The sequence below is a fragment of the Caretta caretta genome, chromosome 19, assembly GCF_965140235.1.
Source record: "Caretta caretta isolate rCarCar2 chromosome 19, rCarCar1.hap1, whole genome shotgun sequence".
Lineage (NCBI taxonomy): Eukaryota > Metazoa > Chordata > Testudines > Cheloniidae > Caretta > Caretta caretta.
Window position 1 is genome coordinate 10,663,263 of NC_134224.1, and position 24,155 is coordinate 10,687,417.

General features: G+C 49.7%; 2 protein-coding genes across 3 annotated transcripts in view; one reads left to right on the forward strand and one right to left on the reverse strand.

Annotated features, from left to right (window-relative positions):
- Nucleotides 1-6,825, reverse strand: part of SLC9A1 (solute carrier family 9 member A1) — a 57,409-nt gene extending 50,584 nt beyond the window's left edge. Inside the window, exon 1 of the mRNA XM_048826062.2 lies at nt 5,778-6,825. Within this exon, the coding sequence (XP_048682019.1) occupies nt 5,778-6,135 (358 nt within the window). The 5' untranslated portion in view covers nt 6,136-6,825. The remainder of the gene's footprint in view (nt 1-5,777) is intronic.
- Nucleotides 6,826-18,421: 11,596 nt separating this feature from the next.
- The window catches only part of WDTC1 (WD and tetratricopeptide repeats 1), a 48,015-nt gene continuing 42,281 nt past the window's right edge, over nt 18,422-24,155 (forward strand). For both annotated transcript variants that reach the window (XM_048826063.2, XM_048826064.2), the window contains exon 1: nt 18,422-18,733. The gene's annotated coding sequence lies outside the window, so the exon portion shown is untranslated. The remainder of the gene's footprint in view (nt 18,734-24,155) is intronic.

Sequence of the window (24,155 nt, forward strand, 5' to 3'; positions counted from 1 at the left end):
TTAATTCCACTACAGCACACTGACTATTATCCATAACATGGGGTCTATAGGTCTACATGGAACAGGAGGAAAGCCTGCAAAGTGTTATTTTTCCAAATAATAGATGCTCAGCTCAGATCACTTTACAGCTAATTTAACGTAGCTAACAATTACATGGATATTTTTGAAGTATTGGTTGATGTCTGCTGCTCTGAAGAGACAGGCTGGTGTAGCGGTTGTTGTGGACCAGACAACCCTGACCCAGACGTTCAGAAAGACCAAGTGCTGTGAAGAAAAACCAGCGATGACTCAGTAATTATAACAGGCTCCAACCAAACAGGAGGGCTGCATCAGCTAGTGATTTAATGTCTCACATGCTAGAGGGAGAAAGACAAGGTGGAAGAGCATACCCAACAACAGGTACTGCCTCCCAGGGACTCTCAGCATGGAGGAGACATCTAAGCATCACCACACAGAGTATAGCTTGACTGTCATTGAGCTACGTCTTAGAAGAGGAGCGAAAGGCCGTAACTCCTGCTGCCCTCTAGACCTGCAAGGTGACTTGGACAAAGATGCTCCCAGGAGCAGGATCAAAAGTTTTGTAAGCTCACATCCAAAGCCTCCTTCAGTGCAGCATGGAAGGCTTAGAGAGAAAGGATCTGACATGCTGCCACACCTTGAACCCGGACAATTCCCAACACAGGGCAGTAATATTTTGCACTTCTATAAAACAGAACGGGGGTCTCCAAGTGCTTGATTGACACAGTTAAACCTCAACACTCCTGCAACGTATTTTTACTGCTCAGGTGGGGAAAGTGTGGCACACAGGTGAAGTGACTTACCCACGGCCAAACAGCAAATCTGTGGTAGAGGAAAAGCCTGACTGCCAGTCTCTGGGCTATTCTGCTATAGACTGGCACTGAAAAGAGACGCCATGACACTATTACTGCAATTCGTTAGTAAGTCTTTATTTGCATTCCTTGCGCATTCTTTCCATTTCAGTGGAAATGGGAGATATTAATTTATGTCTGAACTACATGCCTGTCTCCTGGGGCATTGGCGCTGAAGGTCAGCTCCCTCTCTCTAACCTTGAGTTCTGAAGTCACAGGCGGTTCTAGTACTACCAACTGATGCTGCACTAAGAGAACATTAGCTAACAGCATTGTAAGCAGGCAGGGGGTAAAGAAAGACCTAGGAGAAACGTGAAAGAAAATGAAAGGATGAGTGGGAGAGAAGGTGAATCAACAGCACAAGAATCCATTTTTGTCTTCAGTGAGGCCATGTGAGAAACAGTTTTAAAATTTCTACCCCAAATGCCCTACCAGATACTCAGTGCGAAAGCCAGGGGAAATCATCTGTGCCTGCTTCACACAGATGGAGGATTCTTTACACGGCAGAATTGCTGGTTAGAAGCTTTGCTACCCCCATCTCCTCCTGAGTGGGTGGTGATCAAAGGCCATCTACACAACTGAACTCGCCACATGGCAAATGATGTTACAATAATTCAGTTTCCACTAATACAACTAATTCCATATAACCAAGCTCACAAATGAAGATAACGGGTGTAACGCTTCCAAAATCTATCATGGTTAAACCATGGTATGGTTCCATCTAGACAAGTGAAAAGAAACTGTTACAACACATTTCCCGCATGTTCAATGGGACCTAAAAGGTGTTTCAACTTACATCCCCACAGCCTATTCCGGTGCACTTCACTGAGCATTCTATCTTAAAATGCCTCTTAATTAATAAATAAGTCAGCATCAGTCCTAGCCTCAGGTGCTCCATGGCTGGTGGAGATCACAGCCAGAAGTGTGTTTGTGTTACACTAGCACTCATTTCTAGTGCCTGTTACATTCTCACAAGCTGGCAGGTAACTGAAATTTGCAAGATAGCTGCTCTTTGAAGCACGGCACAAGAAGAGCACGCCAAGGTCAGCCAATGTGCATGGGCCTGAGATTCCAAGGAATCGGTTGCCTCAAGACTGGGCTGGTAGGCCAAGCAACTAGGACGCTGAGGCTCCTGCAGTGCTGGCTCAGCACAGATTAAACCACCATACAAAGATTCCCCAAGGGACTCCTTTAAGAGAGGAGTTTTTAAAATCAGGAAGGGGGGGGGGGAGAGGGAGGGGAGATTGAGGAATGTGACAGAATAGCTGGGGTCTGTTGACCGTGATAACGGCCCATTAATTTTTACCCCAAGCTCTTCAGCTTCTTTCCCACTGGCAGCCCATCCATATTGCCGCCAGTTATAGATATCCAGAACAGCACTTCACAGGATTTTAATCCTGTCCCCCGGAGCTCTGCAATAGCCCAGGCATGATTATTCAGACTAGCTGTTCAATCACCAACTCCCTGCCTCAGTTGAGAGGCAGCCTGGTCCAATGGACTAAACCCAGAACTAGAAAACAGAAGCTCCTGAGTTGTAATCCCAGCTCCCGGAGCGTCTCCCTGCGTGGTTGTGGGCAAGTCACAAACTCTCTGCACCGGTTTCTCTATCTGTAAAATAGCAGGAATATTTTTACCCACCACCCAGGGCTCTCACAGGTATAAGTCAAAGTTTGCAAAGGGCTTTGAAAATAAAGAGAACTATATACAGCGCTAAGCATTATTGCTATTAGCTATTCCGATCCTGCCCTCACTTCATATTAGGCCCTGTGGGGAAAGCAAGCATGAAAGGTTTGGAGGATAAATCCTTGGTCTGGTTAATCAAACCTGGAACTCCCAAGTCCTGTCATTTTAGATTCCACTGCATTGATTTGTATCAGCCCCACAATTACAGATTTGCCTATCTGTCTGAAGACTGAATTACACAGCCAGAACACCATGAGCTATAGGGGTGGCGCAAGGAGTGAAGAGTAAGCTACTGCCAGTAAGCATGCTCCTCCCAGAAGCAGGGACATGTTCCCTAACAGAGGGGTTCTCAACCTTTTACTTTCTGAGGTGCCCTCCAAACGTGCTATAAAAACTCCACAGCCCACCTGTGCCACAGCAACTATAAAAGCCAGGACCAGAGTTAGGGGGTAGCAAGCAGGGCAATGCCCAGGGCTCCATGCCACAGGGGGCACTGTGAAGCTAAGTTTCTCAGGGCCTCAGGCTTCAGCTCCAGGCAGTGGGACTTTGGCTTTCTGCCCTTGGCCCCAGCAAGTCTAGCACTGGTTCTGCTTGGCGGACGCCCTGAAACCTGCTCGCGGCCTCCCAGGGGGCCCCAGATGCCAGGTTGCTCTAACAGGTACAACCACAGCAATGATCTTAGCAACTCACTCATTTGGAAGACATTGGATTATATGGTTAAACCACTAGTTTAAGGGATGAAATCGGGAACTATGAGCTAAGACCCAGAAACACAGTTATTCTCAACTGGGCTGATCTGACCCAGCATCAAAAGCCTTGGAAATAAGGAAGAGGAAGGGGATGGAAGAGGATGCTAGAATTCCTAACAGGAGTGAGGTAACCTAGGCTGCGGTATATGCTGTCCCCCCAGCACTCCACAGTACACCTCAGTTACCTGCAATGGGTTCTCAGACACCCTTGAAAAGCTGCAAGGCTGGTTCTCCTCCTAAAACATGTACCCCAGACTCCCACAATCCCTTCGATGTGTGAGAAGCGACAGGCTCTGCTACTGACTAAAAACATCCTTAAAACAGCACAAACAGCCCTAACCCACAATGTAGAGTTCTGCAGAAACTGCCCTGTCGCAGCCTCTGCATAGCCACTACAGATCACTCGGACAAATGAAGATGCTCACAAAAGAAGGCAGCCAGCAAACCTACTGGAAATTAGAAATTTCCTAACCCCATTTCCCACCCTCAGCACATCATATTTCCTTACAGGGTATTTCTGCTGCCTGTCCTGGTGCTTTTCACCTGCGAACACCAGTTTCACGTCTTGCACACCAACCACAAAGCATGCCTCGAGACACACTAACAGGACTGAAACCGGGTTGTGTGTGGCTAAAGGCCAGAATAAACAGCAGCCTCCCCTGCCCCGGCTTCTACCAGCACATACAGGTTTCTGATTTCCCCACCCAATAGAGCATCAGAGGGGTAGCTGTGTTTGTTCTTGTGGATACAGACTATGAGGAGTACGGTGACACCTTAAAGACTAACAGATTTATTTGGACATAAGCTTCCATGGGTAAAAAACCCACTTCTTCACATGCAACTGAAGTGGGTATTTTACCCATGGAAGCTTATCCCCAAATAAATCTATTAGCCTTTAAGGTGCCACCGTCTCCTCGTTATTCCACCCAACAGAGGTAAGGAAGACTGTAAATGCAGTGTAGTAACTGAAATCAGTTACTACACGTTACTTAACATATGGAACACGTGCCAGCTGAGAGGGGACTATGGCTACGAAGAGAAAAGCAACGGTATTGCTTATTTGTCTGGCACCTTCTTCTAAGGATATTTAAGAGCACTTAAAAAGACTTGCCCAGCTTGTGTCAGAGTTAGGGGTGAAGACAGAAGCCAGGAGTCCCGATTCAATACCTGCTCTAACCACTCTATCTTACAGACAGACACATGGAAGTCTTCTGGGCCTAAAGATTAACACTTATATCCCTAGATTCAAACAAAAAGTTGAGAGGCCCACAGGCAAGTATTAAAAGCTGTTCATGTCTACACAGACACTCCCTTTCCACACCAACTTTGGGGGGGGGGGGGGGAGACATTTCTATAATCTCAGGCAGCAATCAGCAGTTTGCCCTGAATTATCAGTCCAGTGCTTGGGGTCTGTTACACCAGAACCAGGGCAGATACAGCCAGCCATGAGATTTCCCAGCACAAGCACCAATCTTTCTTTTAGCTCTCAGAGTCTGATAGGAGCCTGGTATAAGATTCAGCAAGTTACAGAGCACTACAGAAGAGCCTCTAGAGGTGTTAGGTTTTAAATAATTAATAGTAAGAGTCAGGAACAAAATAAAGGAAATGCAGGTCTCCTCCTGCTGCCCCATGACCATCCAAAACAGGAACAGGCAGACGCTTCATCTGCACTCTTGGCTTGAAGACAGAATATAAACAGACATCACAAGTTGGAGAGCGGCCAGTTTGACCTCTACACTGAGAGTCAAAAGCCAGCTTTGAAATCTAGGCATGCAATAGGACCAAGTGTGCTCACATCACATTCTGGAGAATTCAACTGGTATTAATCCTGCTGCAGAAGTTCTGAGAGATTTTCCGTCAGAACCTCAGTACCTCAGACCCGGTTTGGGATACTCATCTCTCCAGGGTATCTAGGTACTTATACGCCCCAACTTTTACAGTACCTCACAATCATTAATATATTTATCTCACAACACACCTGAGAGAGGGGAAGTGCAATTATCCCTATCGTACAGGTGGGGAACTGAGGCACCGAGAAACTAAGTGCCTAGCTCAAGATCTCACAGGCGGTCTGTGGTAGGACAAGGAACTAAACCCAGGTCTCCCAAGTTGCAGGCTAGCGCCCTAACCACTGGACCATCCTTCCTCAATAGGGAGGTTCAGCTGTAAAAGGAAACAGAAGTGACACATCTGAATTTCTTTGTAACAGAATGGTCAACAGTTGCTACTTCTATACCATATTTCATTCACGGATCTCTGAGACCTTTACCAATAAATCTTACAAGACCCCTATGAAGCAAGTTTTATACCCATTTTACAGAGTGGAAAGCATAGAAAGGTTGAGCAATTTCTCCGAGATCACAGGGATACTCATCAGGAAGAGAACACAGGAGTCCCACCTCCTAAGCCCGCAAGTTTGGGCACTGTATACATACCCTCCACCCACACCGCATGCAGAGAAGTGGTGCCAACATACCCAGTTTCATGAGGCATGCCAGCAGTATCCAGAGCGAGATCTCAAACGGTATCCGCACATGGGTGTAGTCAATGCCCAGGACAGGGAAGGCTTTCCGGTACTTGGCGTGCCCAGTGCTGGTGTGGTTGGTTAGAGGGCGAATCTCCTGGGAGACATCCAGAGGGGCTGCAGTGAAGTCCCCAGGTTCACTTCCACTGATAACTGCTGGGTAGTGGTGGGGTGGCTCAGAGGCCAGCATCGGATTAGGCTGCAAGCCATGGCTGTGAAGCAAGGGCAGCAGCCCTAGGAGGGCTGCCACAATGAACAAAAAGGGCAAAGCGCGGAGGGAAGGGGCACCACGGGAGCCTTTCGCCTGCATCTTTCCCTTGCCCTCCAAGAGAGCCCGGCTATTTCAGAGGAAGTCTGCCCCCGAGGGCTTCATGGGGGGTGCAAAGGGGCCGCTGCAGAGGACAAGAAAGCGCGAGGGGAGGGAAGGGGAGGAGGGGACAGAGCCACCAACAGACCGCTCCAGTCTTCCCCTGGAAAGTGGATTTAAAAAAATAAAACAACTCCCGAGACCAGAACCGGGCCGGACGCTGGCCCGGGGAGCGGCAGAGCCTGCAGGCAGGAGAGCCAGAGCCCCGCAGAACCCAGCGCAGTGCGAGACACCCTCCCCCGAGCTGCGGGAGGGCACAGCAGCAGCCCCCGGGGACAGACGGGCCGGCGGAGGGAAGGGGCAGAAGCCGCGGGGGCCGCCCGCTGCAGAGATGACGGGAGCAGCCCGCGCCCCGGAGAAGCCGGTTCCTCTCTGCCGGAGAAGGGCTCGCCCAGGTCCCTCCCTCCGGCGGGGGAAGGCCGGCTGCCTGGCGGCCCGCCCCGGGGCTCCCCGCCGCTGCGGGTAGAGGGGACCGGAGGGACGGGGGGTGTTGCAGGGAGTCCCCGCAGCGCAGCCCGGCTCCTCCCGCCTCGGACCCGGAGCTCCCGCCCGCCGGCCGGCTCCCAGCCTTATACCGCCGAGCCCAGGACGCGGGGAGAGGCCGAGGCGCAGCCGCAGCCACAGCAGCACCCGCCGGCCGGGAGCAGCAGTGCACAGGGTCCCGCTGCCGCCGGCCCCAAGGCAGGGAGAGAGGGCGGGCCCGGCCCGGCCCTAGTCCTGCTCACGGGACTCATGGGGCACCCCCAGCATCCAGGGGAGCCGCTCCTCCTGCAAGTGGGCCCAGCCCCCTAAAGTCGCCACAATCCCAGAAATAGAAATGCGGCCACCTCTGGGGAGTAGGCATCAGCCCCTTAGCAAAAAGAAAAGGCGCACTTGTGGCACCGTTAGAGACTAACCAATTTAGCAGGAGCAGCAATGGAAGATGTGGGGGAGTTGGTAGCCAAGGGCAGTGGGACAAAATCCAGCTCTTAAGAAAAGTGCCCTGGGATCTTTAATGGAGCAGGAGAAGGAGAGGTGCCATGGTGATGGGCCCCTAAATACAGAGAGAGAGAGAATGACCACACATAAAACATACAGGAATTTAGAGGTGGTCTCATTCAAACAACTTCTGCGCTCAGCAAACTCCCTAGAATTCAAGCTCCAGCCTGTACAGTCTATAAAATAAACACAGCAAGGAAATTCATGCAACAAAGCATACCAAGGAACACTGGACATTGTGAAAGCAAACCAGCAAAGCCAACTAAGAGAAAGTATAGACTGTTTTAATTTACTTTTTATGCATGTGTACAAGTAGAAAGGAGAGTACTACCAAGGATACAGCCAATGTACCAGACCTAACCAAACCTTAAGACCTACACAGCCTCCTGGGACCAGATTAAAGGTTACCTTGTTAAAGGTATTTAGGTGCCTAAAGACAAAGATAGGTGCATCATAGGATTTGAAAAAGTACCCCTCATCCCCAGCCTCACCCCAGAGCCCACACCCCCTGCCAGAACCTTCACCCCCCCACACACAACCCAACCCTCTGCCCTAGCCCCTACCTCCAAGCCCCCTCCCGCACTCCAAACCCCCCACCACACATCACCTCCACATTGATGCACATAGCAAATTTCATTTTGCACATGGACATAAAAAATTAGAGGGAACACTTGTGGTGGGTATCATAGGCTGGGGGAGGCTGAGCCTCCCCAGACAGCGAGGCACGGCCCAGTCCACATTCCGCCCCTAATCCCCCTCCTGGCCCAACTCTGCTGCTCATCTTCCCCTGTGCTGTGGCCCCCAGATTGGGCTGGGGCTGCGCTGCCCACCTGGCGCTGGGGCGGGGCTGGGGCTAGCCTACCCAAGCCAGCCAGTCACACACCACCCATGCTGACTCCCATTGGAGTTAGACAACTAGGTGCTTTTGTAAACTCCCACTAGGTGTCTATTTGTATCATTAGGCACCTAATACCTTTTAAAAAATGTGGTTTTTGGCTGTTAAGTCCAATCAAAGTGCCACCAGAAAAGCAGACCTGTAAAATAAAACCATGGCAGTAACATGGAAGGCTTTGTAGTGAAGCAGGTGATTTTGGGGAGTCAGCTTACATGAACTCTGTTCCTGGCTCTGCCACCCGTCCCTGGGCACAACACACAGGGCCTGTTCCATTGAAATCAATGGGAATTTTGCATTGTTTTAGTGGCAAAACTATATACCCATTTATCTGCCAAATGTAAAATGGGGAGGATGATATGTCCCTACCTCACAGGGGTGTGATGAGGATAAATTCATGAATGTTTGTGAGGCACTCAGGTACCATGGGGATAACTCGAACTCTCAGCTTGCAACACTCCCACTGAAGCGAACCAGAGTCCCATGCATAGCAGACTCAGGACCTTGGATTTCACTGGAGTGGGTCTTTGTTTTAAATAGGCATTGTCTCCCAGGATGCTGTGCTGCAGTTTAAATAGACAGAAGAGGAGAGTTGAATACTGGACTACAGGAACTGCAGGTTGAGTATCTATCACTGAAGGATACATTGCTCAATAGATCCTTACTCCAGAGTAGGGGAGCTAACGGTCTGGCAGTTACCCAAGAGAACCAACGAAGAATAAACCTGACTAATCTATGACTAGAAAGAAGAGAACATTCAAATGAATCACAAGTCTGAACAGGAACAGCCAAATGTGTTAACGTCTCACTTCTGCTTGGATACATTCTGGACAAGCAAATTCATCAGCAAGGAAGTCCTGGACTTTACATTTAGCTATAGGAAGAGCTTTGTCACATGCTCCCGAGTAGGGGCCTATTCCTGAACTATTAACCATGATGAAAGTTTTGCCATTGGTTACAGAAGGAGCAGAAACAATCCTCCTCCTACAGAAATCAATGGGAAAACTCCCATTAACTTTAAAAGGAGTTACAATTCCTAGGATCATGCAGGTAAAGAGACACTTGTCCAGGGCACTCACCTGGGCTGGTTCTCTTCTGGAAATAGAAAGATTTGACCTAGTTACTCTGGGCACTATCTCCACAAGGGTGCCAGGCTTTATCTAGATCACTCAGTAATTGTGTAAGTAGGTGCAAATTCCCTAGACTCTGAGAATAGGATGTTTGCCAATTAGGACATGGGCTCCAAATTAATTTTTTGCTATTTTGGTCAGACATTTCACACTAAGCTTGAATGAAAGTAACCGTAGCTGGGCAATATCTCCTGGAGTCTATCCACTATGCTGAAGAATCCCGCTTTCTAAAATAGTTGTAACTTAGTGCGAATTCCAGAGATTTATAATGATGTTCCCTGCTACCCACAATCCCTCTGACAGAGATCATGAGGAACTGGGTTAAGTCTATGTAGAGTTCTATTGCCCATACAACCTCTGATAATCTGAACACCGGGCTACCCCTACAGTGCAGAAACATACTCTTCCATTCATCAAGGCATAGCAACTGTCTCAGTGCAGATTACTAGTTATTCATGACTCACATTTTATGGGGGGAGTCAAACTACCCACTGGAGATACCTTCTATGGATTTTAGAACATGCATTTACCTTCACACCAGGAGGAAGCCTAATTAATTCAGTTTAAGCTTCTTGATCTGCCAGAATAAAGAAATGCAACTGTATGGAGCAAGCAAACAGGCCTTTAAAAGTATCCAGTCAAGCAAATAACATCAGTCATAACACACTAGATCTTATTCTGCTGTATTCTTGAAAAAAGAAGCTAGTGCCATGAACATAGTCACCTCTACTGTATATCTAAGTTGACCACTGTCTTCCCTAGATTCTGGAAATGCTTTGTTTCTCTTTGTGCCTCTTTCTTCTCTTTGAGCAGCCCGTAATGAAGCTAGGGCCTGTCATCCTTCCAACTTCCTTTTCAGAAAGTAAAGAAAAGACCCCCCCACAGCATCCCAAACAAAGATGCACTTAATATTCCACAATCTAGAACTCATGGGAACAGCCAATAGCCTTACGTTATGCAAGTTCCAAAAGCCCTTTCTCAGTTATATTTGCACATTGTTCATGCAGAATTCAGCTCCACTGGAGCCATACTGGAGGAATTTGCAACATAACTTGCCTTTCTATGGCATCCTTGATCAGAGGATCTAAAAGTGCTTCACAAAACATTAATTAATGAAGAGGTAAGCATTATTTATAGCCATTGCACAGATGGGGTAAATGGGAGGCTACGTTGTCCTAAATCACATAATGAGACAGTGACAGATCTGAACACAGAAACCAGAAATCCTGACTACCTAGCCCCTATGCACTGGCCATTAGACCACACAGCTATTAAGGACAGGTTTCAGAGTAGCAGCTGTGCTAGTCTGTATCTGCACAAAGAAAAGGAATACTTGTGGCACCTTAGAGACTAACAAATTTATTTGAGGTTTCAGAGTAGCAGCCGTGAGCATAAGCTTGGTAAGGTGAGCTATTACCCGCAGGAGAGCCAGGGCGGGGGGGGGGGGGGGGCACCTTTTGTAGTGATAATCAAGGTGGGCCATTTCCAGCAGTTGACAAGAACGTCTGAGGAACAGTTGGGGTGGGGATGGGGGAGGCGGGGAATAAACATGGGGAAATAGTTTTACTTTGTGTAATGACCCATCCACTTCCAGTCTTTATTCAAGCCTCAAGCGGTCAGGAACAGTATCCCTGATAATATCACGGCAAACCTGGTGGCTGAACTTTGTGACTTTGTCCTCACCCATACCTATTTCACATTTGGGGACAAATGTATACCTTCAAATCAGTGGCACTGCTATGGGTACCCGCATGGCTCCACAGTATGCCAACATTTTTATGGCTGACTTAGAACAACACTTCCTTAGCTCTTGTTCCCTAACGTCCCTACTCTACTTGCACTACATTGATGACATCTTCATCATCTGGACCCATGGAAAAGAAGCCCTTGAGGAATTCCACCATGATTTCAACAATTTCCATCCCACCATCAACCTCAGCCTGGACTAGTCCACACGAGATCCACTTCCTGGACACTATGGTGCTAATAAGCGATGGTCACATAACCACCACCCTATACTGGAATGCCTCTATGCCTACCTACTATGCCTCCAGCTTTCATCCAGACCACACCACACGATCCATTGTCTACAGCCAAGCTCTATGATACAACTGCATTTGCTCCAACCCCTCAGACAGAGACAAACACCTACAAGATCTCTATCAAGCATTCTTACAACTACAATACCCACCTGCTGAAGTGAAGAAACAAATTGACAGAGCCAGAAGAGTACCCAGAAGTCACCTACTACAGGACAGGCCCAACAAAGAAAATAACAGAACGCCACTAGCCATCACCTTCAGCCCCCAACTAAAACCTCTCCAACGCATCATCAAGGATCTACAACTATTCTGAAGGACGACTCATCACTCTCACAGATCTTGGGAGACAGGCCAGTCCTTGCTTACAGACAGCCCCCCAACCTCAAGCAAATACTCACCAGCAACCACACAATAGAACCACTAACCCAGGAACCTATCCTTGCAACAAAGCCCGTTGCCAACTGTGTCCACATATCTAGTCAGGGGACACCATCATAGGGCCTAATCACATCAGCCACACTATCAGAGGCTCGTTCACCTGCACATCTAACAATGTGATATATGCCATCATGTGCCAGCAGTGCCCCTCTGCCATGTACATTGGCCAAACTGGACAGTCTCTACGTAGAAGAATAAATGGACACAAATCAGACGTCCAGAATTATAACATTCAAAAAACAGTTGGAGAACACTTCAATCTCTTTGGTCGCTCGATTAGAGATCTAAAAGTGGCAATTCTTCAGCAAAAAAACTTCAAAAACAGACTCCAAGAAGAGACTGCTGAATTGGAATTAATTTGCAAACTGGATACATTTAGGCTTGAATAAAGACTGGGAGTGGATGGGTCGTTACACAAAATAAAACTATTTCCCCATGTTTATTCCCCCCTCCCCCCCCGTTCCTCAGACGTTCTTGTCAACTGCTGGAAATGGCAGCATTACTGATTATCACTACAAAAGGTTCCCCCCCCGTACCCCCCCCCCGGCTCTCCTGCTGGTAATTGGTCACCTTACCTGATCACTCTCGTTATAGTGGGTATGGTAACACCCATTGTTTCATGTTCTCTATGTATATAAATCTCCCCACTGTATTTTCCACTGAACGCATCCAGTGAAGTGACCTGTAGCTCACGAAAGCTCATGCTCAAATAAATTCATTAGTCTAAGGTGCCACAAGTACTCCTTTTCTTTTTACAGCTATTAATGTTTTTGTACCTCTACTACAGTCTATCCCTATATCTGATCCATTTATTTCTCGGTTCCTACTGCTTTTTTCATTCATGAAGAATATCCTAGCATGCCTGCCTCTCTGCTTTTAAGACATTTTTTACATCCTCTCCCTGTTTCTCCCAGCTGATTGTAACTTATGATCAGCTGAGCAAAGTAGATGAGATGCAGCCTTCCTTCCCTGCTTGATTCTCTGCCACATCCCCTTGTAAACCAAACCCAAAGAAGTGTGAAATCGTGTGGCTTTTCTCTTCTCAACCTCCGATGTGTGCAGCAAAAAAAATTGGGAAGTAAATAATACTCTATTTAATTTTGCATTTCATTATAATTGGCATGGGCTAACATTTAGCACCTGCGAATGCAGGTTCTATTGTAAGCTCTGCAACCAACTTGCTAGGTGACCTTGTGCAAATCACTTCATCTCTCTCTCTACACTTCAGTTTCTTCTTCTGTATGACAGAGATGGTAATGATACTTGTCTACCTGGCAGAGTGTTGAGGCTTAAATAATTAACACATATAAAAGACTTTGAGATTATCCAATAAAAGGTATTGTACAGGTGAAAGCATTATTATTTAAGTACAGAGGCTAATTTACAAATGTAAATGAAAAATATAATGAAAATATAAAGCTGATCTTACAAAGCTTATACAATGCATAGAAGCAGTCAGATAAGAGAAGATAAATCTACTTGGTTCTCTCTCATGTAAGAGCCCTAGATACAGGCTCACATGGGACCTGTTTTCCTAATAATTCCATAACAGAAGCCCTAATGAGATAATCTCATCTAGTGCATATTATATTTCAAACCCTTGCACATTCAGAATTTCATAAATATAAGTCTTCATATAAGCCATATGTGCAACATCACTTACTTAACACTGCTATAGAGAAGGTAATTTTGAAATTCCCGAATTTCATTGTTTACATTCCCAATTCAAGTTGTGTGTTATTACCCAAAGTTTTTGGCTTTTTATTATTAAAGAAAGAGTGGGAGACAAGGAATTGGGTGTTTATTGAACATTTAATTTAAATGTGATAAATGTCTATTTTAATGTGAGTGTTGTAAAATGGAAGAATTATCAGCTCTCCTCTCCAGGCAGTTTTATTCTATTCTTCCTGCACATTGCTGGATTTTCTGTCTTCAGAAATCTCATTTTAAGTGAGTTGTGTAAAAGACCATGTATATAACATGTAGAGTCGGCAAGTGGGAATGAGACTACTTCGGTTACATTCCCAGCTTTGCCACCAATTTTCTGTGTGACCTTGAGAAAGTCACAAACTCTCAGGGCCTGACTCTCAGAGCTGCTGAAAACCTGCAGCTCTCCTGACTTTCAGCTAGAGGTGTGCATGCCCCCCATCTCTGGAAATCAGGCACTGTATTCCTCCATTTCCCAATCTGTTAAATAGAATAATGACACCTCTCTGCCAGGGGCCTCTGTGGCTTAATTCGTTTTGGTAAAGTGCTTCGAGATCCCCAGACAGAAAGCATTAAAGACATGAAAAATATTGGAAAGAAGTTAGATGGTAGGAACAAGAGTAATGGATTCTGACTTTTTAAAAAATTACTTAATCTGGTGTTTGCATTGTTGTTGTAGCCATGTTGGTCCCAAGATACAAGAGATACGGAGGTAGGTGAGGTAATATCTTATTTAACCAACTTCTGCTGGTGAAAGAGACAAGCTTTTGAGCTACATAGAGCTCTTCTTGTCTGGGAAAGGTAAGTTAATACAAGGCAGAACAGATTGTTTAGCATAAGTCGTTAACACTTATCCTGAGGTCCCTTCCAACCCTGATATTCTATGGTTCTATGATTTGAGCATAAGCTTTCATGAGCTACAGCTCACTTCATCTGAAGTGAGCTGTAGCTCACGAAAGCTTATGCTCAGGAATGCATCCGATGAAGTGAGCTGTAGATCACGAAAGCTTATGCTCAAATAAATTTGTGAGTCTCTAAGGTGCCACAAGTCCTCCTTTTCTTTTTGCAAATACAGACTAACACAGCTGCTACTCTGAAACCTGTCATTATTCAAGATGAAGTTGCCAGTTAACACCTCTTCAGTCACAGGACAAAAAAAGGGGCTTAGTGGGTTACATATTGTTGTACTAAACCATAAATCCATTGTCTCTATTCAGTCCATGGTTTCAGTGTCTAGCAAAAGTTATGAATTTAAGTTCCCAAGCTCACCTTTTGAAGAAGTTGTGCAGGTTTCCTTTGAGGATGAAGTTTGAGAGGTCACTTAGGAAACGCTCAGTTTGCGAAAAGCATTCACCCTTGGGCGATATGATACTTTTATCTTTTATCATTTTTCTGTGAGAGTTCATTTGAGACAGTTGTGATTGTCTAGCTCAGGGGTAAGCAACTGTGGCAAGCATGCTGATTTCCAGTGGCATTCACACTGCCTGGGTCCTGGCCACCAGTTGGGGGGTGGGGCTCTGCATTTTAATTTAATTTTAAATGAAGCTTCTTAAACATTTCAAAAACCTTATTTACTTTACATACAACAGTAGTTTAGTTATATATTATAGACTTATAGAAAGAGGCATAAAAATGTTGAAATGTATTACTGGCACACGAAACCTTAAATTAGAGTGAATAAATGAAGACTCAGCACACCACTTCTGAAAGGTTGCCCACCCCTGGTCTAGCTCCACCCAAATAGTAGTTATTGGGGCATTTAGTGCACTGGATGAGGTACATATTGTGATAGGCATGTGTAAGCCCCACGGCTCTCACAAGGTGTGTTGTGGGAAGGACTGATCATTGCCGCAGTGGAGATATGTCTATAGGTTTTACATCTGTTGTTCTGGCAGGAACAGGTGCTGCTTTGAGTTGGTGTGTCCTGGTCTGCAGGAGCTTGCTTCTGATGATGAACTTGCAAGGTTGGGGGGTTGTTTGAAGGCCAGCAGAGGGCATTTGGGACAGATTTCTTTCAGCATGTGGTCCTCATTAAGTATGGTTTGTAATTGTTTAATGATATCCTGTATGGGTTCAAGTGTGGGGTGGTAGGTAGAAACAAGGCATGTGCTGTCAGGGTTTTTTTTCCCCTGTATTGAAGCAGGTTCTCTTGGTGGCCTTTGGGATCCATGAGATGATCTACTCTTGTGGTGTATCTTTGTTTGGTTTCAGAGGAACAGCCGTGTTAGTCTGTATTCGCAAAAAGAAAAGGAGGACTTGTGGCACCTTAGAGACTAACCAATTTATTTGAGCATGAGCTTTCGTGAGCTACAGCTCACTTCATCAGATGCATACCATGGAAACTGCAGCAGACTTTATATATACACAGAGAATAGTGGGAGGAGGTATTGTTTCATATTCTCTGTGTGTATATAAAGTCTGCTGCAGTTTCCACGGTATGCATCTGATGAAGTGAGCTGTAGCTCACGAAAGCTCATGCTCAAATAAATTGGTTAGTCTTTAAGGTGCCACAAGTACTCCTTTTCTTTTTATCTTTGTTTGGTGAAGGTGATTGTAAGTGTATTAGGGGATGTAGCCCAGACTTTCTCCTCAGGGCATATTCTGTGGTATCTGAGTGCCTGGCAGTAGATAACATATTTCTTGGTGTGTTTGGGGTAGTTACTGGATCTGTGATGATCTATAGGTTTCTTCTATATAGTTGTCTGTACGGTTCCATTGTTGAAACTGATTGTGGTGTCCAGGAAGTTGATGCTGGTGTAGGAGTCTTCTAGAGCTGTGTTTCTCAACCTTTTTGATACCAGGGACTAGCTTGCTCCTTCCTAACTGTGTCAGACAGATCTCAGGGACCTGCTCCTGTTCACAGACCGGTCGGTTGAGAAACACTGTTCTACAGGGAGTTTGATGGATGGGAGGTGGTTGTTGAAATTGTGGTGGAAATCTATGAGGGAGTTTAGGTCATCTGTCCAGAGGATGAAAATATCGTTGATGTATCTCAGGTATATCATCAGTTTAATGGTGCATTTCTCCAGAAATTCCTCCTCAAGGTAGCCCATGAAGAATTTGGTATGTTGGGTATCCTCGTACCCATCCAATGGTTTGGGCAAAGTGTTTGTTGTTGAATGTAACAATATTATGGATGGAGGATGAAATGGATGAGTTTGGCAATTGTTTTTGGGGTGGATATCTGAGCGTTGTCCATTTTCTTGTAGATAATTGAGGCAGGCAGCGATGCTGCCATTGTGAGGGATGTTGGTGTATAGGGAGGTGACATCCATGGTGGCAAGGACAGCGTTCTGAAGGAGGCTGTTAACCTTCCAGAGTTTCTGGACAAAAGCAGTTGTGTACTGCAGTACCTTCTCAAGAAAGCGGATAGATGTGATAGTATCACCATTTTAATTGATAAGTACCACAGGAGGAAGCCAAAAAAAGATGAGAGATTGCAAAAGTAGAGGTAGCGGTTGGTCATTGGTTCTATGGCTTCGCTGGGGTTCAGTGTCTGTGTGTGTGTGGGGGGGAGGATAGAGATCTCATGGAGCTTACATATAGTAGGTGTTTTAAGAGGCTGCTGCTCCTTCTGTAGAAGTTAGAGAAGGCAGAAGTTTTCTCCTGCAACGTTGCCAGGGCTGAACCTGGAGGCATGGGACTGTGGTTTTAAATGCACCTTAAACAATTAAATGTTACTAAATGGTTTAAAATATTGAATTGCAAAATAAAGGATATTTTGATTTTAAATGGAGTCTAGGGATTCTTGGAATTTTAGTAACTATAAATTTTTGCATTTATCTAATCAGTTGACTGTGGCTTAACTTCACTTACCATGACAAGCCCAAATCAGCATTGTACTTCCCACCCCATGTCTTTGATCTGAAAAGTGAGGCACAAAAAAAATCTGTTAGTTGGTAAAACAAAGAGCAATGTTTAGTTCTCTCAGAACTGCAGGGATCTGTGCTTGAATGGTGAAGTGAGGGAGCATTTTTGCAAACAGTGCCACCACCTGGAAAAAATACTTCAACACAGCAAAAAGGTCCAAGCCTGGAGCTTCCTAAGATAAGACCAGGTTCCTCATTTGATTTCTAGGACAGTTTAGTATGCAGACCAGATAGTCAAGCTTAGGCATTTGAGTTTTCCTGACCAGACTTGGAGATGTCCACTTACCTCGCCTGGCTCTAGGTGATTTGAAGTTGCTCCTTGTGGGGTTATGGCAGAAGGTGGATACAGTGAATACTGCAAGCCGGAGATTCAGAACAGCCTATGCTCTAGAGTAGGCCGAAGGGAGACAGGACACAGCCCTGGTGGGCTGGAACACGAGGCTGGGGCTCAAGGGGAGAGCGACCCTGTAACACGGTAACAGGTGAGATGGGGCTTTCGGGACAGTTGGAAACCATAATCGGTTAGAGCAGGACATTGGCCTGGGAGGCATGGCACCTGGGAGGCTGGGTTTCAGGTGCCATGGTGAAGTAGAGCAGGAGATGGGGAATTGGAGCAACCTGGCTGCGGTGGCATGCGGCAGGACAGGGAAGGGTCTGAGGAAGCAGGTCAGACGGGCGGCGGCGGCCATGACTCAGGGAAGTCCTAAGGGCGCTGATGGGTAGGTGGGTGAAAGGGAGACTGGGGGCTTAGCTTGGCCTGAAGACCTGGCTGGGTGGAGAGGCTGTAAGCTCAGCATGGCCTAGGGACCTGGCAGGCCAGCGTGCTAAGAGGGCGAGGCTGGGGTGGACGTGGCTGGGGCTGCCCAGGAGCCTAGCTGGAGGAGAGGGCACAGGAAGCGGAGGGGAGGCGCCGGTTTGCACCGCGCCCCCCAAAGGGGGCTATCACTTATCAACTCCTTTTATAGTCTAGTGTGGGCCGCCCGCCCTCCTTGAAGAAACTACAATTCCCAGCAGGCGCGGCGGCCCTCCAACCCCCGCCCCTCTTGACGCATCTGCGGGCCGATTGGCTCAAACCGCCCGCCGAGCTGGGAATCCCTTTGGTCGGGGCTGCAGTCACTCCGAGCGCGGGCAGATAGACGTTATAGGCGAGGGAAGGGGCATTCTCGAAGCGAATCTGTGCTGTTGGCGTGGCGTAAGGGCTGCCGCGGGGAAGGAGTGGTGGCGCAGTTGGCGTGGCGCAGGCGCAGTGCTGGGGGAGTTTACTGAGCCCCAGACAGCTGGAGGAGATAAACAGAGGAGGGGGCTGGGGAGGGACCGAGTCCCAGCCAGCCTGGGGCTGCGGAGCATGGCGAGGGGCTAGGGGGGGCAGCCCCACCCGCCGAGGGATCCGCCTGTCCTGGCCCAGGGGCCGGGCCGTCCCCTGCATGGATGGAGCCTCTCAACTTCCACTCGCTGCGGAGCGTGCGCGCTGAGGAGGCCTGACAGGTAACAACCCCCCCCCCTCCGGCCAGGTAACTGCTCCCCCCCGCCACTACACCCTGCCAGGTAACTGTTCCCCCCCGCCACTACACCCCGGCCCTGCCCCCCTCCCCGGCCAGATAACTGCTCCCCCCTCCCCGCCACTACACCCCGGCCCTGCCCCCCTCCCCGGCCAGATAACTGCTCCCCCCCCCCCCGCCACTACACCCCGGCCAGGTAACTGCCCCCCCCGCCACTACACCCTGGCCCTGCCCCCCTCCCCGGCCAGGTAACTGCCCCCCCCCCCCCCGCCACTACACCCCGGCCAGATAACTGCTCCCCCCCGCCACTACACCCTGGCCCTGCCCCCCTCCCCGGCCAAGGAACTACCCCCCCCCTCCCCGCCACTACACCCCGGCCCTGCCCCCCTCCCCGGCCAGGTAACTACCCCCCCCCCGCCACTACACCCCGGCCAGGTAACTACCCCCCCCCCGCCACTACACCCCGGCCAGGTAACTACCCCCCCCCCGCCACTACACCCCGGCCAGGTAACTACCCCCCCCCGCCACTACACCCCGGCCCTGCCCCTCTCCCCGGCCAGGTAACTGCCCCCCCACGGCCACTACACCCCGGCCCTGCCCCCCTCCCCAGCCAGGTAACTGCCCCCCCTCCCCGCCACTACACCCCGGCCAGAGGACTATCCCCCCGTGCCACTACACCCCAGCCCTGCCCCTCTCCCCAGCCAGGTAACTGCCCTGCCCCCCCCCCCCCCCACGGCCACTACACCCCAGCCCTATCCCCCTCCCCGGCCAGATAACTGCCTCCCCGCCACTACACCCCGGCCCTGCCCTTCCCCCCCCCCCCCGGCCAGGTAACTGCCATGGCCACTACACCCCGGCCCTGCCCCCCCCCCGGCCAGGTAACTGCTCCCGCCACTACACCCCAGCCCTGCCCCCCCCACCGGCCAGATAACTGCCACCCCCCCCCCGCCACTACACCCCTGGCTCCCGCCCCCCCCCCTCCGGCCAGGTAACTGCCCCCCCCCTCCGGCCAGGTAACTGCCCCCCCCCTCCGGCCAGGTAACTGCCCCCCCCCTCCGGCCAGGTAACTGCCCCCCCCCTCCGGCCAGGTAACTGCCCCCCCCCTCCGGCCAGGTAACTGCCCCCCCCCTCCGGCCAGGTAACTGCCCCCCCCCTCCGGCCAGGTAACTGCCCCCCCCCTCCGGCCAGGTAACTGCCCCCCCCCTCCGGCCAGGTAACTCCCCCCCCCCCCTCCGGCCAGGTAACTCCCCCCCCCCCCTCCGGCCAGGTAACTCCCCCCCCCCCTCCGGCCAGGTAACTGCCCCCCCCCCCTCCGGCCAGGTAACTGCCCCCCCCCCCCTCCGGCCAGGTAACTGCCCCCCCCCCCTCCGGCCAGGTAACTGCCCCCCCCCCCTCCGGCCAGGTAACTGCCCCCCCCCCCTCCGGCCAGGTAACTGCCCCCCCCCCCTCCGGCCAGGTAACTGCCCCCCCCCCCTCCGGCCAGGTAACTGCCCCCCCCCCCCTCCGGCCAGGTAACTGCCCCCCCCCCCTCCGGCCAGGTAACTGCCCCCCCCCCCCCTCCGGCCAGGTAACTGCCCCCCCCCCCCTCCGGCCAGGTAACTGCCCCCCCCCCCCTCCGGCCAGGTAACTGCCCCCCCCCCCGCCACTACATCCCGGCCCTGCCCCCTCCCCCAGGCCAGGTAACTGCCCCCGCTGCCACGCCCCCGGCCAGGTAACTGCCCCCCCCCCGCCACTTTGCCCCTGGCTCCTGCCCCGCCCCCCCGGCCAGGTATCTGCTCCCTCCTCCCCACCACTACGCCCCTGGCTCCCGCCTGCTCCCTCCCCCCCCGGCCAGGTAACTGCTCCCTCCCCCCACTACACCCCTACCCCCCATCTAGGTAACTGCCCTTCCCCCACCACTATACCCCTGGCCCCCCCTCCCCCCTGGGCTAGGTAACTGGCCCCTCCCCCACTACGTCCCAGTGGGCCCCCCGCTAGGTAACTGCCCCCTCCCCATTACACCCCCGACCCTGACCCAACCTCCTGCTAGGTTACTGCCCCTTCCTCCATTAAACCCCGGCCCTGCCAGAAAACTGTTTCCCCCCCCCCACTATGCCCTGGCCCTGTCCCCCCACCAGGCAATTACTCACCTCCCCCACTACACCCCTGGCCCTGGCAGGTAACTGCCTCCTTGGGTGAGGTAACAGCTCCCTTTCTCTGCCACTACACCCTCTGCCCCCCAGGTCCTCCTACCCTGGTGAAGTAACTGGCCCCCAGCCCTGCCAGGTAACAGCCGCATCCTTCTCCTGCTACACGCCCCTGTCCTGCCATGTAACTGCCCCCTGCCCTGACAGGTGACAGTCCCATCTTCATATCCTCACTGCTGCATTCTCATGACAAGTAACTACCCATTCTCTTCCCTGCTACACCCCCTGCCCTACCCCTCCCAAGTAACTGCTTCTATCCTTACATTGTCACTCCTTTCTCCTCCTGCACCCCAACAGGTAACTGTCCCTCTGCCTCCACTCTCCCCCACATGTCTGCCTGCCCTTTGCATACCTACTGCCCTTGCGTTCCCCCTGGCAGGTAATTGCTTTGCTTGTCCACTCCCTTAACTAACTGCTTCCCTCCCTGGCTGCCCCCATGCCTTCCCTGTTCTCCCCACTTTCTTCTCCATCCCCATCTGGTAACTTTCCTCCCTCCCCCTATTTCCCTTGCTCTGACATCTCTGCCCAGCTTCCTGTCCCTTGACAGGTGATGTGCTGTCATCCCTCCTCCTGACTCCCAGCCAAGTTCTTGTTCCTCCCAGGTATCTAGGGTTATTCCGTAGTGACACCCGCCTCTGGACAGTTGGGTTTGAAAACCTAGTATAAGTCTGAGTTTGTTTAAAAACAAAACAAAGACCCTCCACAAACTCTGCCCCAACCAAGCTGATCCCTCTGAGAAGTCATATGCTGGATTTTAGGAGTAGGGAGTCGAGCCCTGCAACATGACCTGAACCCGATGGGACCCAACTGCACATGTTGGGGTCAGGTGGGAAAAGAACGAGATCAGTTTTGGGTTAGATTAGCTCTCTTCCTCCTCCCTCTAGGGTCAGTGTGATGGCAGCTGCATGCACCGGTGGCAGCTTTTCTGCTGCCCGCCATCCTCAGCCACACTCTGTGTGTTGCGGATGGAGTGTGCCAAGGAGTGGCAATGCCTCTCACTCTGCAGTGCACACACAGCAGGCCTTGGTGGATGGCAGGAATAGGGCATGCAGCCACCTGCACGGATAGCTGCCATGCTGACCCCATGGGTAAGAGGGGGTGATGGCAGCTGTGGCGTTGGCTCACCTTTGGTAGGAACGGTCAAGGTAGGGTCAAACTACTTGACCCTCTCCAGCTTGGGTTGGACCTAAAAATGAGGCCCGAGCAGATTTCTAGTAGAGAGGTTATTTTACTTCTGTGTTTGGCGCTGATGGGACTACTGCTGGAATCCTGTGTCTAAGTTCTGATGTCCACAATTCAAGAAGGATGTTGATCGATTAGAGAAGAGCCACCAACATGATTAAAGGATTGGAAAACATGCCTTGTAGTGGCAGGCTCAGGGAGCTCCATCTATTTAACTTTCACTTTAAGCTAAGAGGTGGTTAGATCTGTCTCTAAGTACCTGCATGGGGGGCAAATATTGATAATAAGATCTACAGTCTATCGGACAAAGGTATATCAAGAGCCAAGGGCTGGAAGGTGAAGCTAGACAAATTCAAATAGGAAATGAGGTGTACATTTTTAACAGTGAGAGTAATTGACCATTGGAGCAATTTACCACTGGTTGTGGTGGATTCTCAGTCACTGGCAACTTTTAAACCAAGACTGGATGTTTTCTTAAAAGATGTGTGTTCTAGTTCAAAAGGAATTACTTTGAGGGAGTTCTGTGGCCTGTGCTATGCAGGAGGTCAGACTCGATGGGCGCAATGGTTCCTCCTGGCCTTGGAATTGATAAACCGTGCTTGGGGGTTGCCAGGCCTTTGTTGCTCCTCCTGTTGGGTCCCTTCCTCTGCCAGGCCAATGAGCCACTTGCACCTACGGGCTGTTGTGTTTCTTAGTCTCCGCTCTAATCCCAAGAGGGTGATTATGCCAATTCAGGGATGAGTGGCTGTGGAAGGATGCAGTTTAAAGTAAGTTTGCAGTATTGCAGCCCATGCTGTGTCTGTTGTGTGGGTTAGCTTCATTCTGGGCATATCCGAGCTCCCCTGTGACAGAAAGCTAAGAACCCCTCCAAGTTGTGAGCTGGTGCTGCCAAATCTGTAGTTGTTTTCCCACCTGCGTCATCCCATTCTAACCAGCCTCTTTCTCTGATGGCCCAGATGTCTGAAGTGTTAGATAACAGCTCTGTCCCCGTTCTCTCTTTCCCCTTGTTCCTAGGGGTTGACTGCTGCTGACAGCACCTTGTGCTGGATTTCTGCCCCCCCACTAGCTTATTTCCCCTACTTTTCTAAGCCTCGTTAAAAGGGAATCTTATCAAGGAGCAATGACACTGTGGTAGGCATGGGGGAAAAAGGTGGGTGGAGCTAGTGTGTTGGTGAGTACTAGCTTGTGTTGGATGGGTGAAAATAGTTTGTGTGTTGAGGGGGAGAGTCATGGAAGTTTTTCCTTGAGATAAATCATATTTCTGAAAGGACCATGGGGAGGTAGAAATCAAAATATGACTCTTTTTTCGGGTGGCCTTGGATTTACAGTCTGAGAACCCTGAATTATGCCCAGGAGGTTTGGGATTAGATCACTCATTTAATGACAACCTGTAGTAGTTTCCTAGAGGACTCCCTCCTATTCACTTGGCATTGGCAGAACTTTTTTGAAGCGTAAGTGATACCAGGTTTGAACTTAAGTACAAAAACTGTCAAGCTCACAGGAAACTTTTGTATACATGTGTAGGTAACTGTATGTATAAGGACAGGTTTCAGAGTAGCAGCTGTGTTAGTCTGTATTCGCAAAAAGAAAAGGAGTACTAGCTCAAATAAATTGGTTAGTCTCTAAGGTGCCACTAGTACTCCTTTTCTTTTAAGTATAAGAGAGGTGTGGGGGGGGGATGATTTTTGGGGAGGAAAGCTAGTTAGTGGGTTAAACTAAATCTGTTGTTCGTACAAAAATCTAGTAGGACTCTGAGATACAAAACAGATCAAGGACTACAGCTATCTGTATTTTGACTGTAGTGACTTCCTGCTGCAGGGGTCAGTTGGAGTTGACCAAGAAGGCACAGAGTGTTCCTGAGCAATGAGCAGGACTACTGGGTGAACTAGTCTGGTAAATCTTGTAACTCTTTTGTGGAGTTCTTTGGGAGTGTCTTTCCAGGAAACTGCTGCTGTCTGTGCTCCTAAAGACAGGTTTCAGAGGAACAGCCGTGTTAGTCTGTATTCGCAAAAAGAAAAGGAGTACCCACAAGTACTCCTT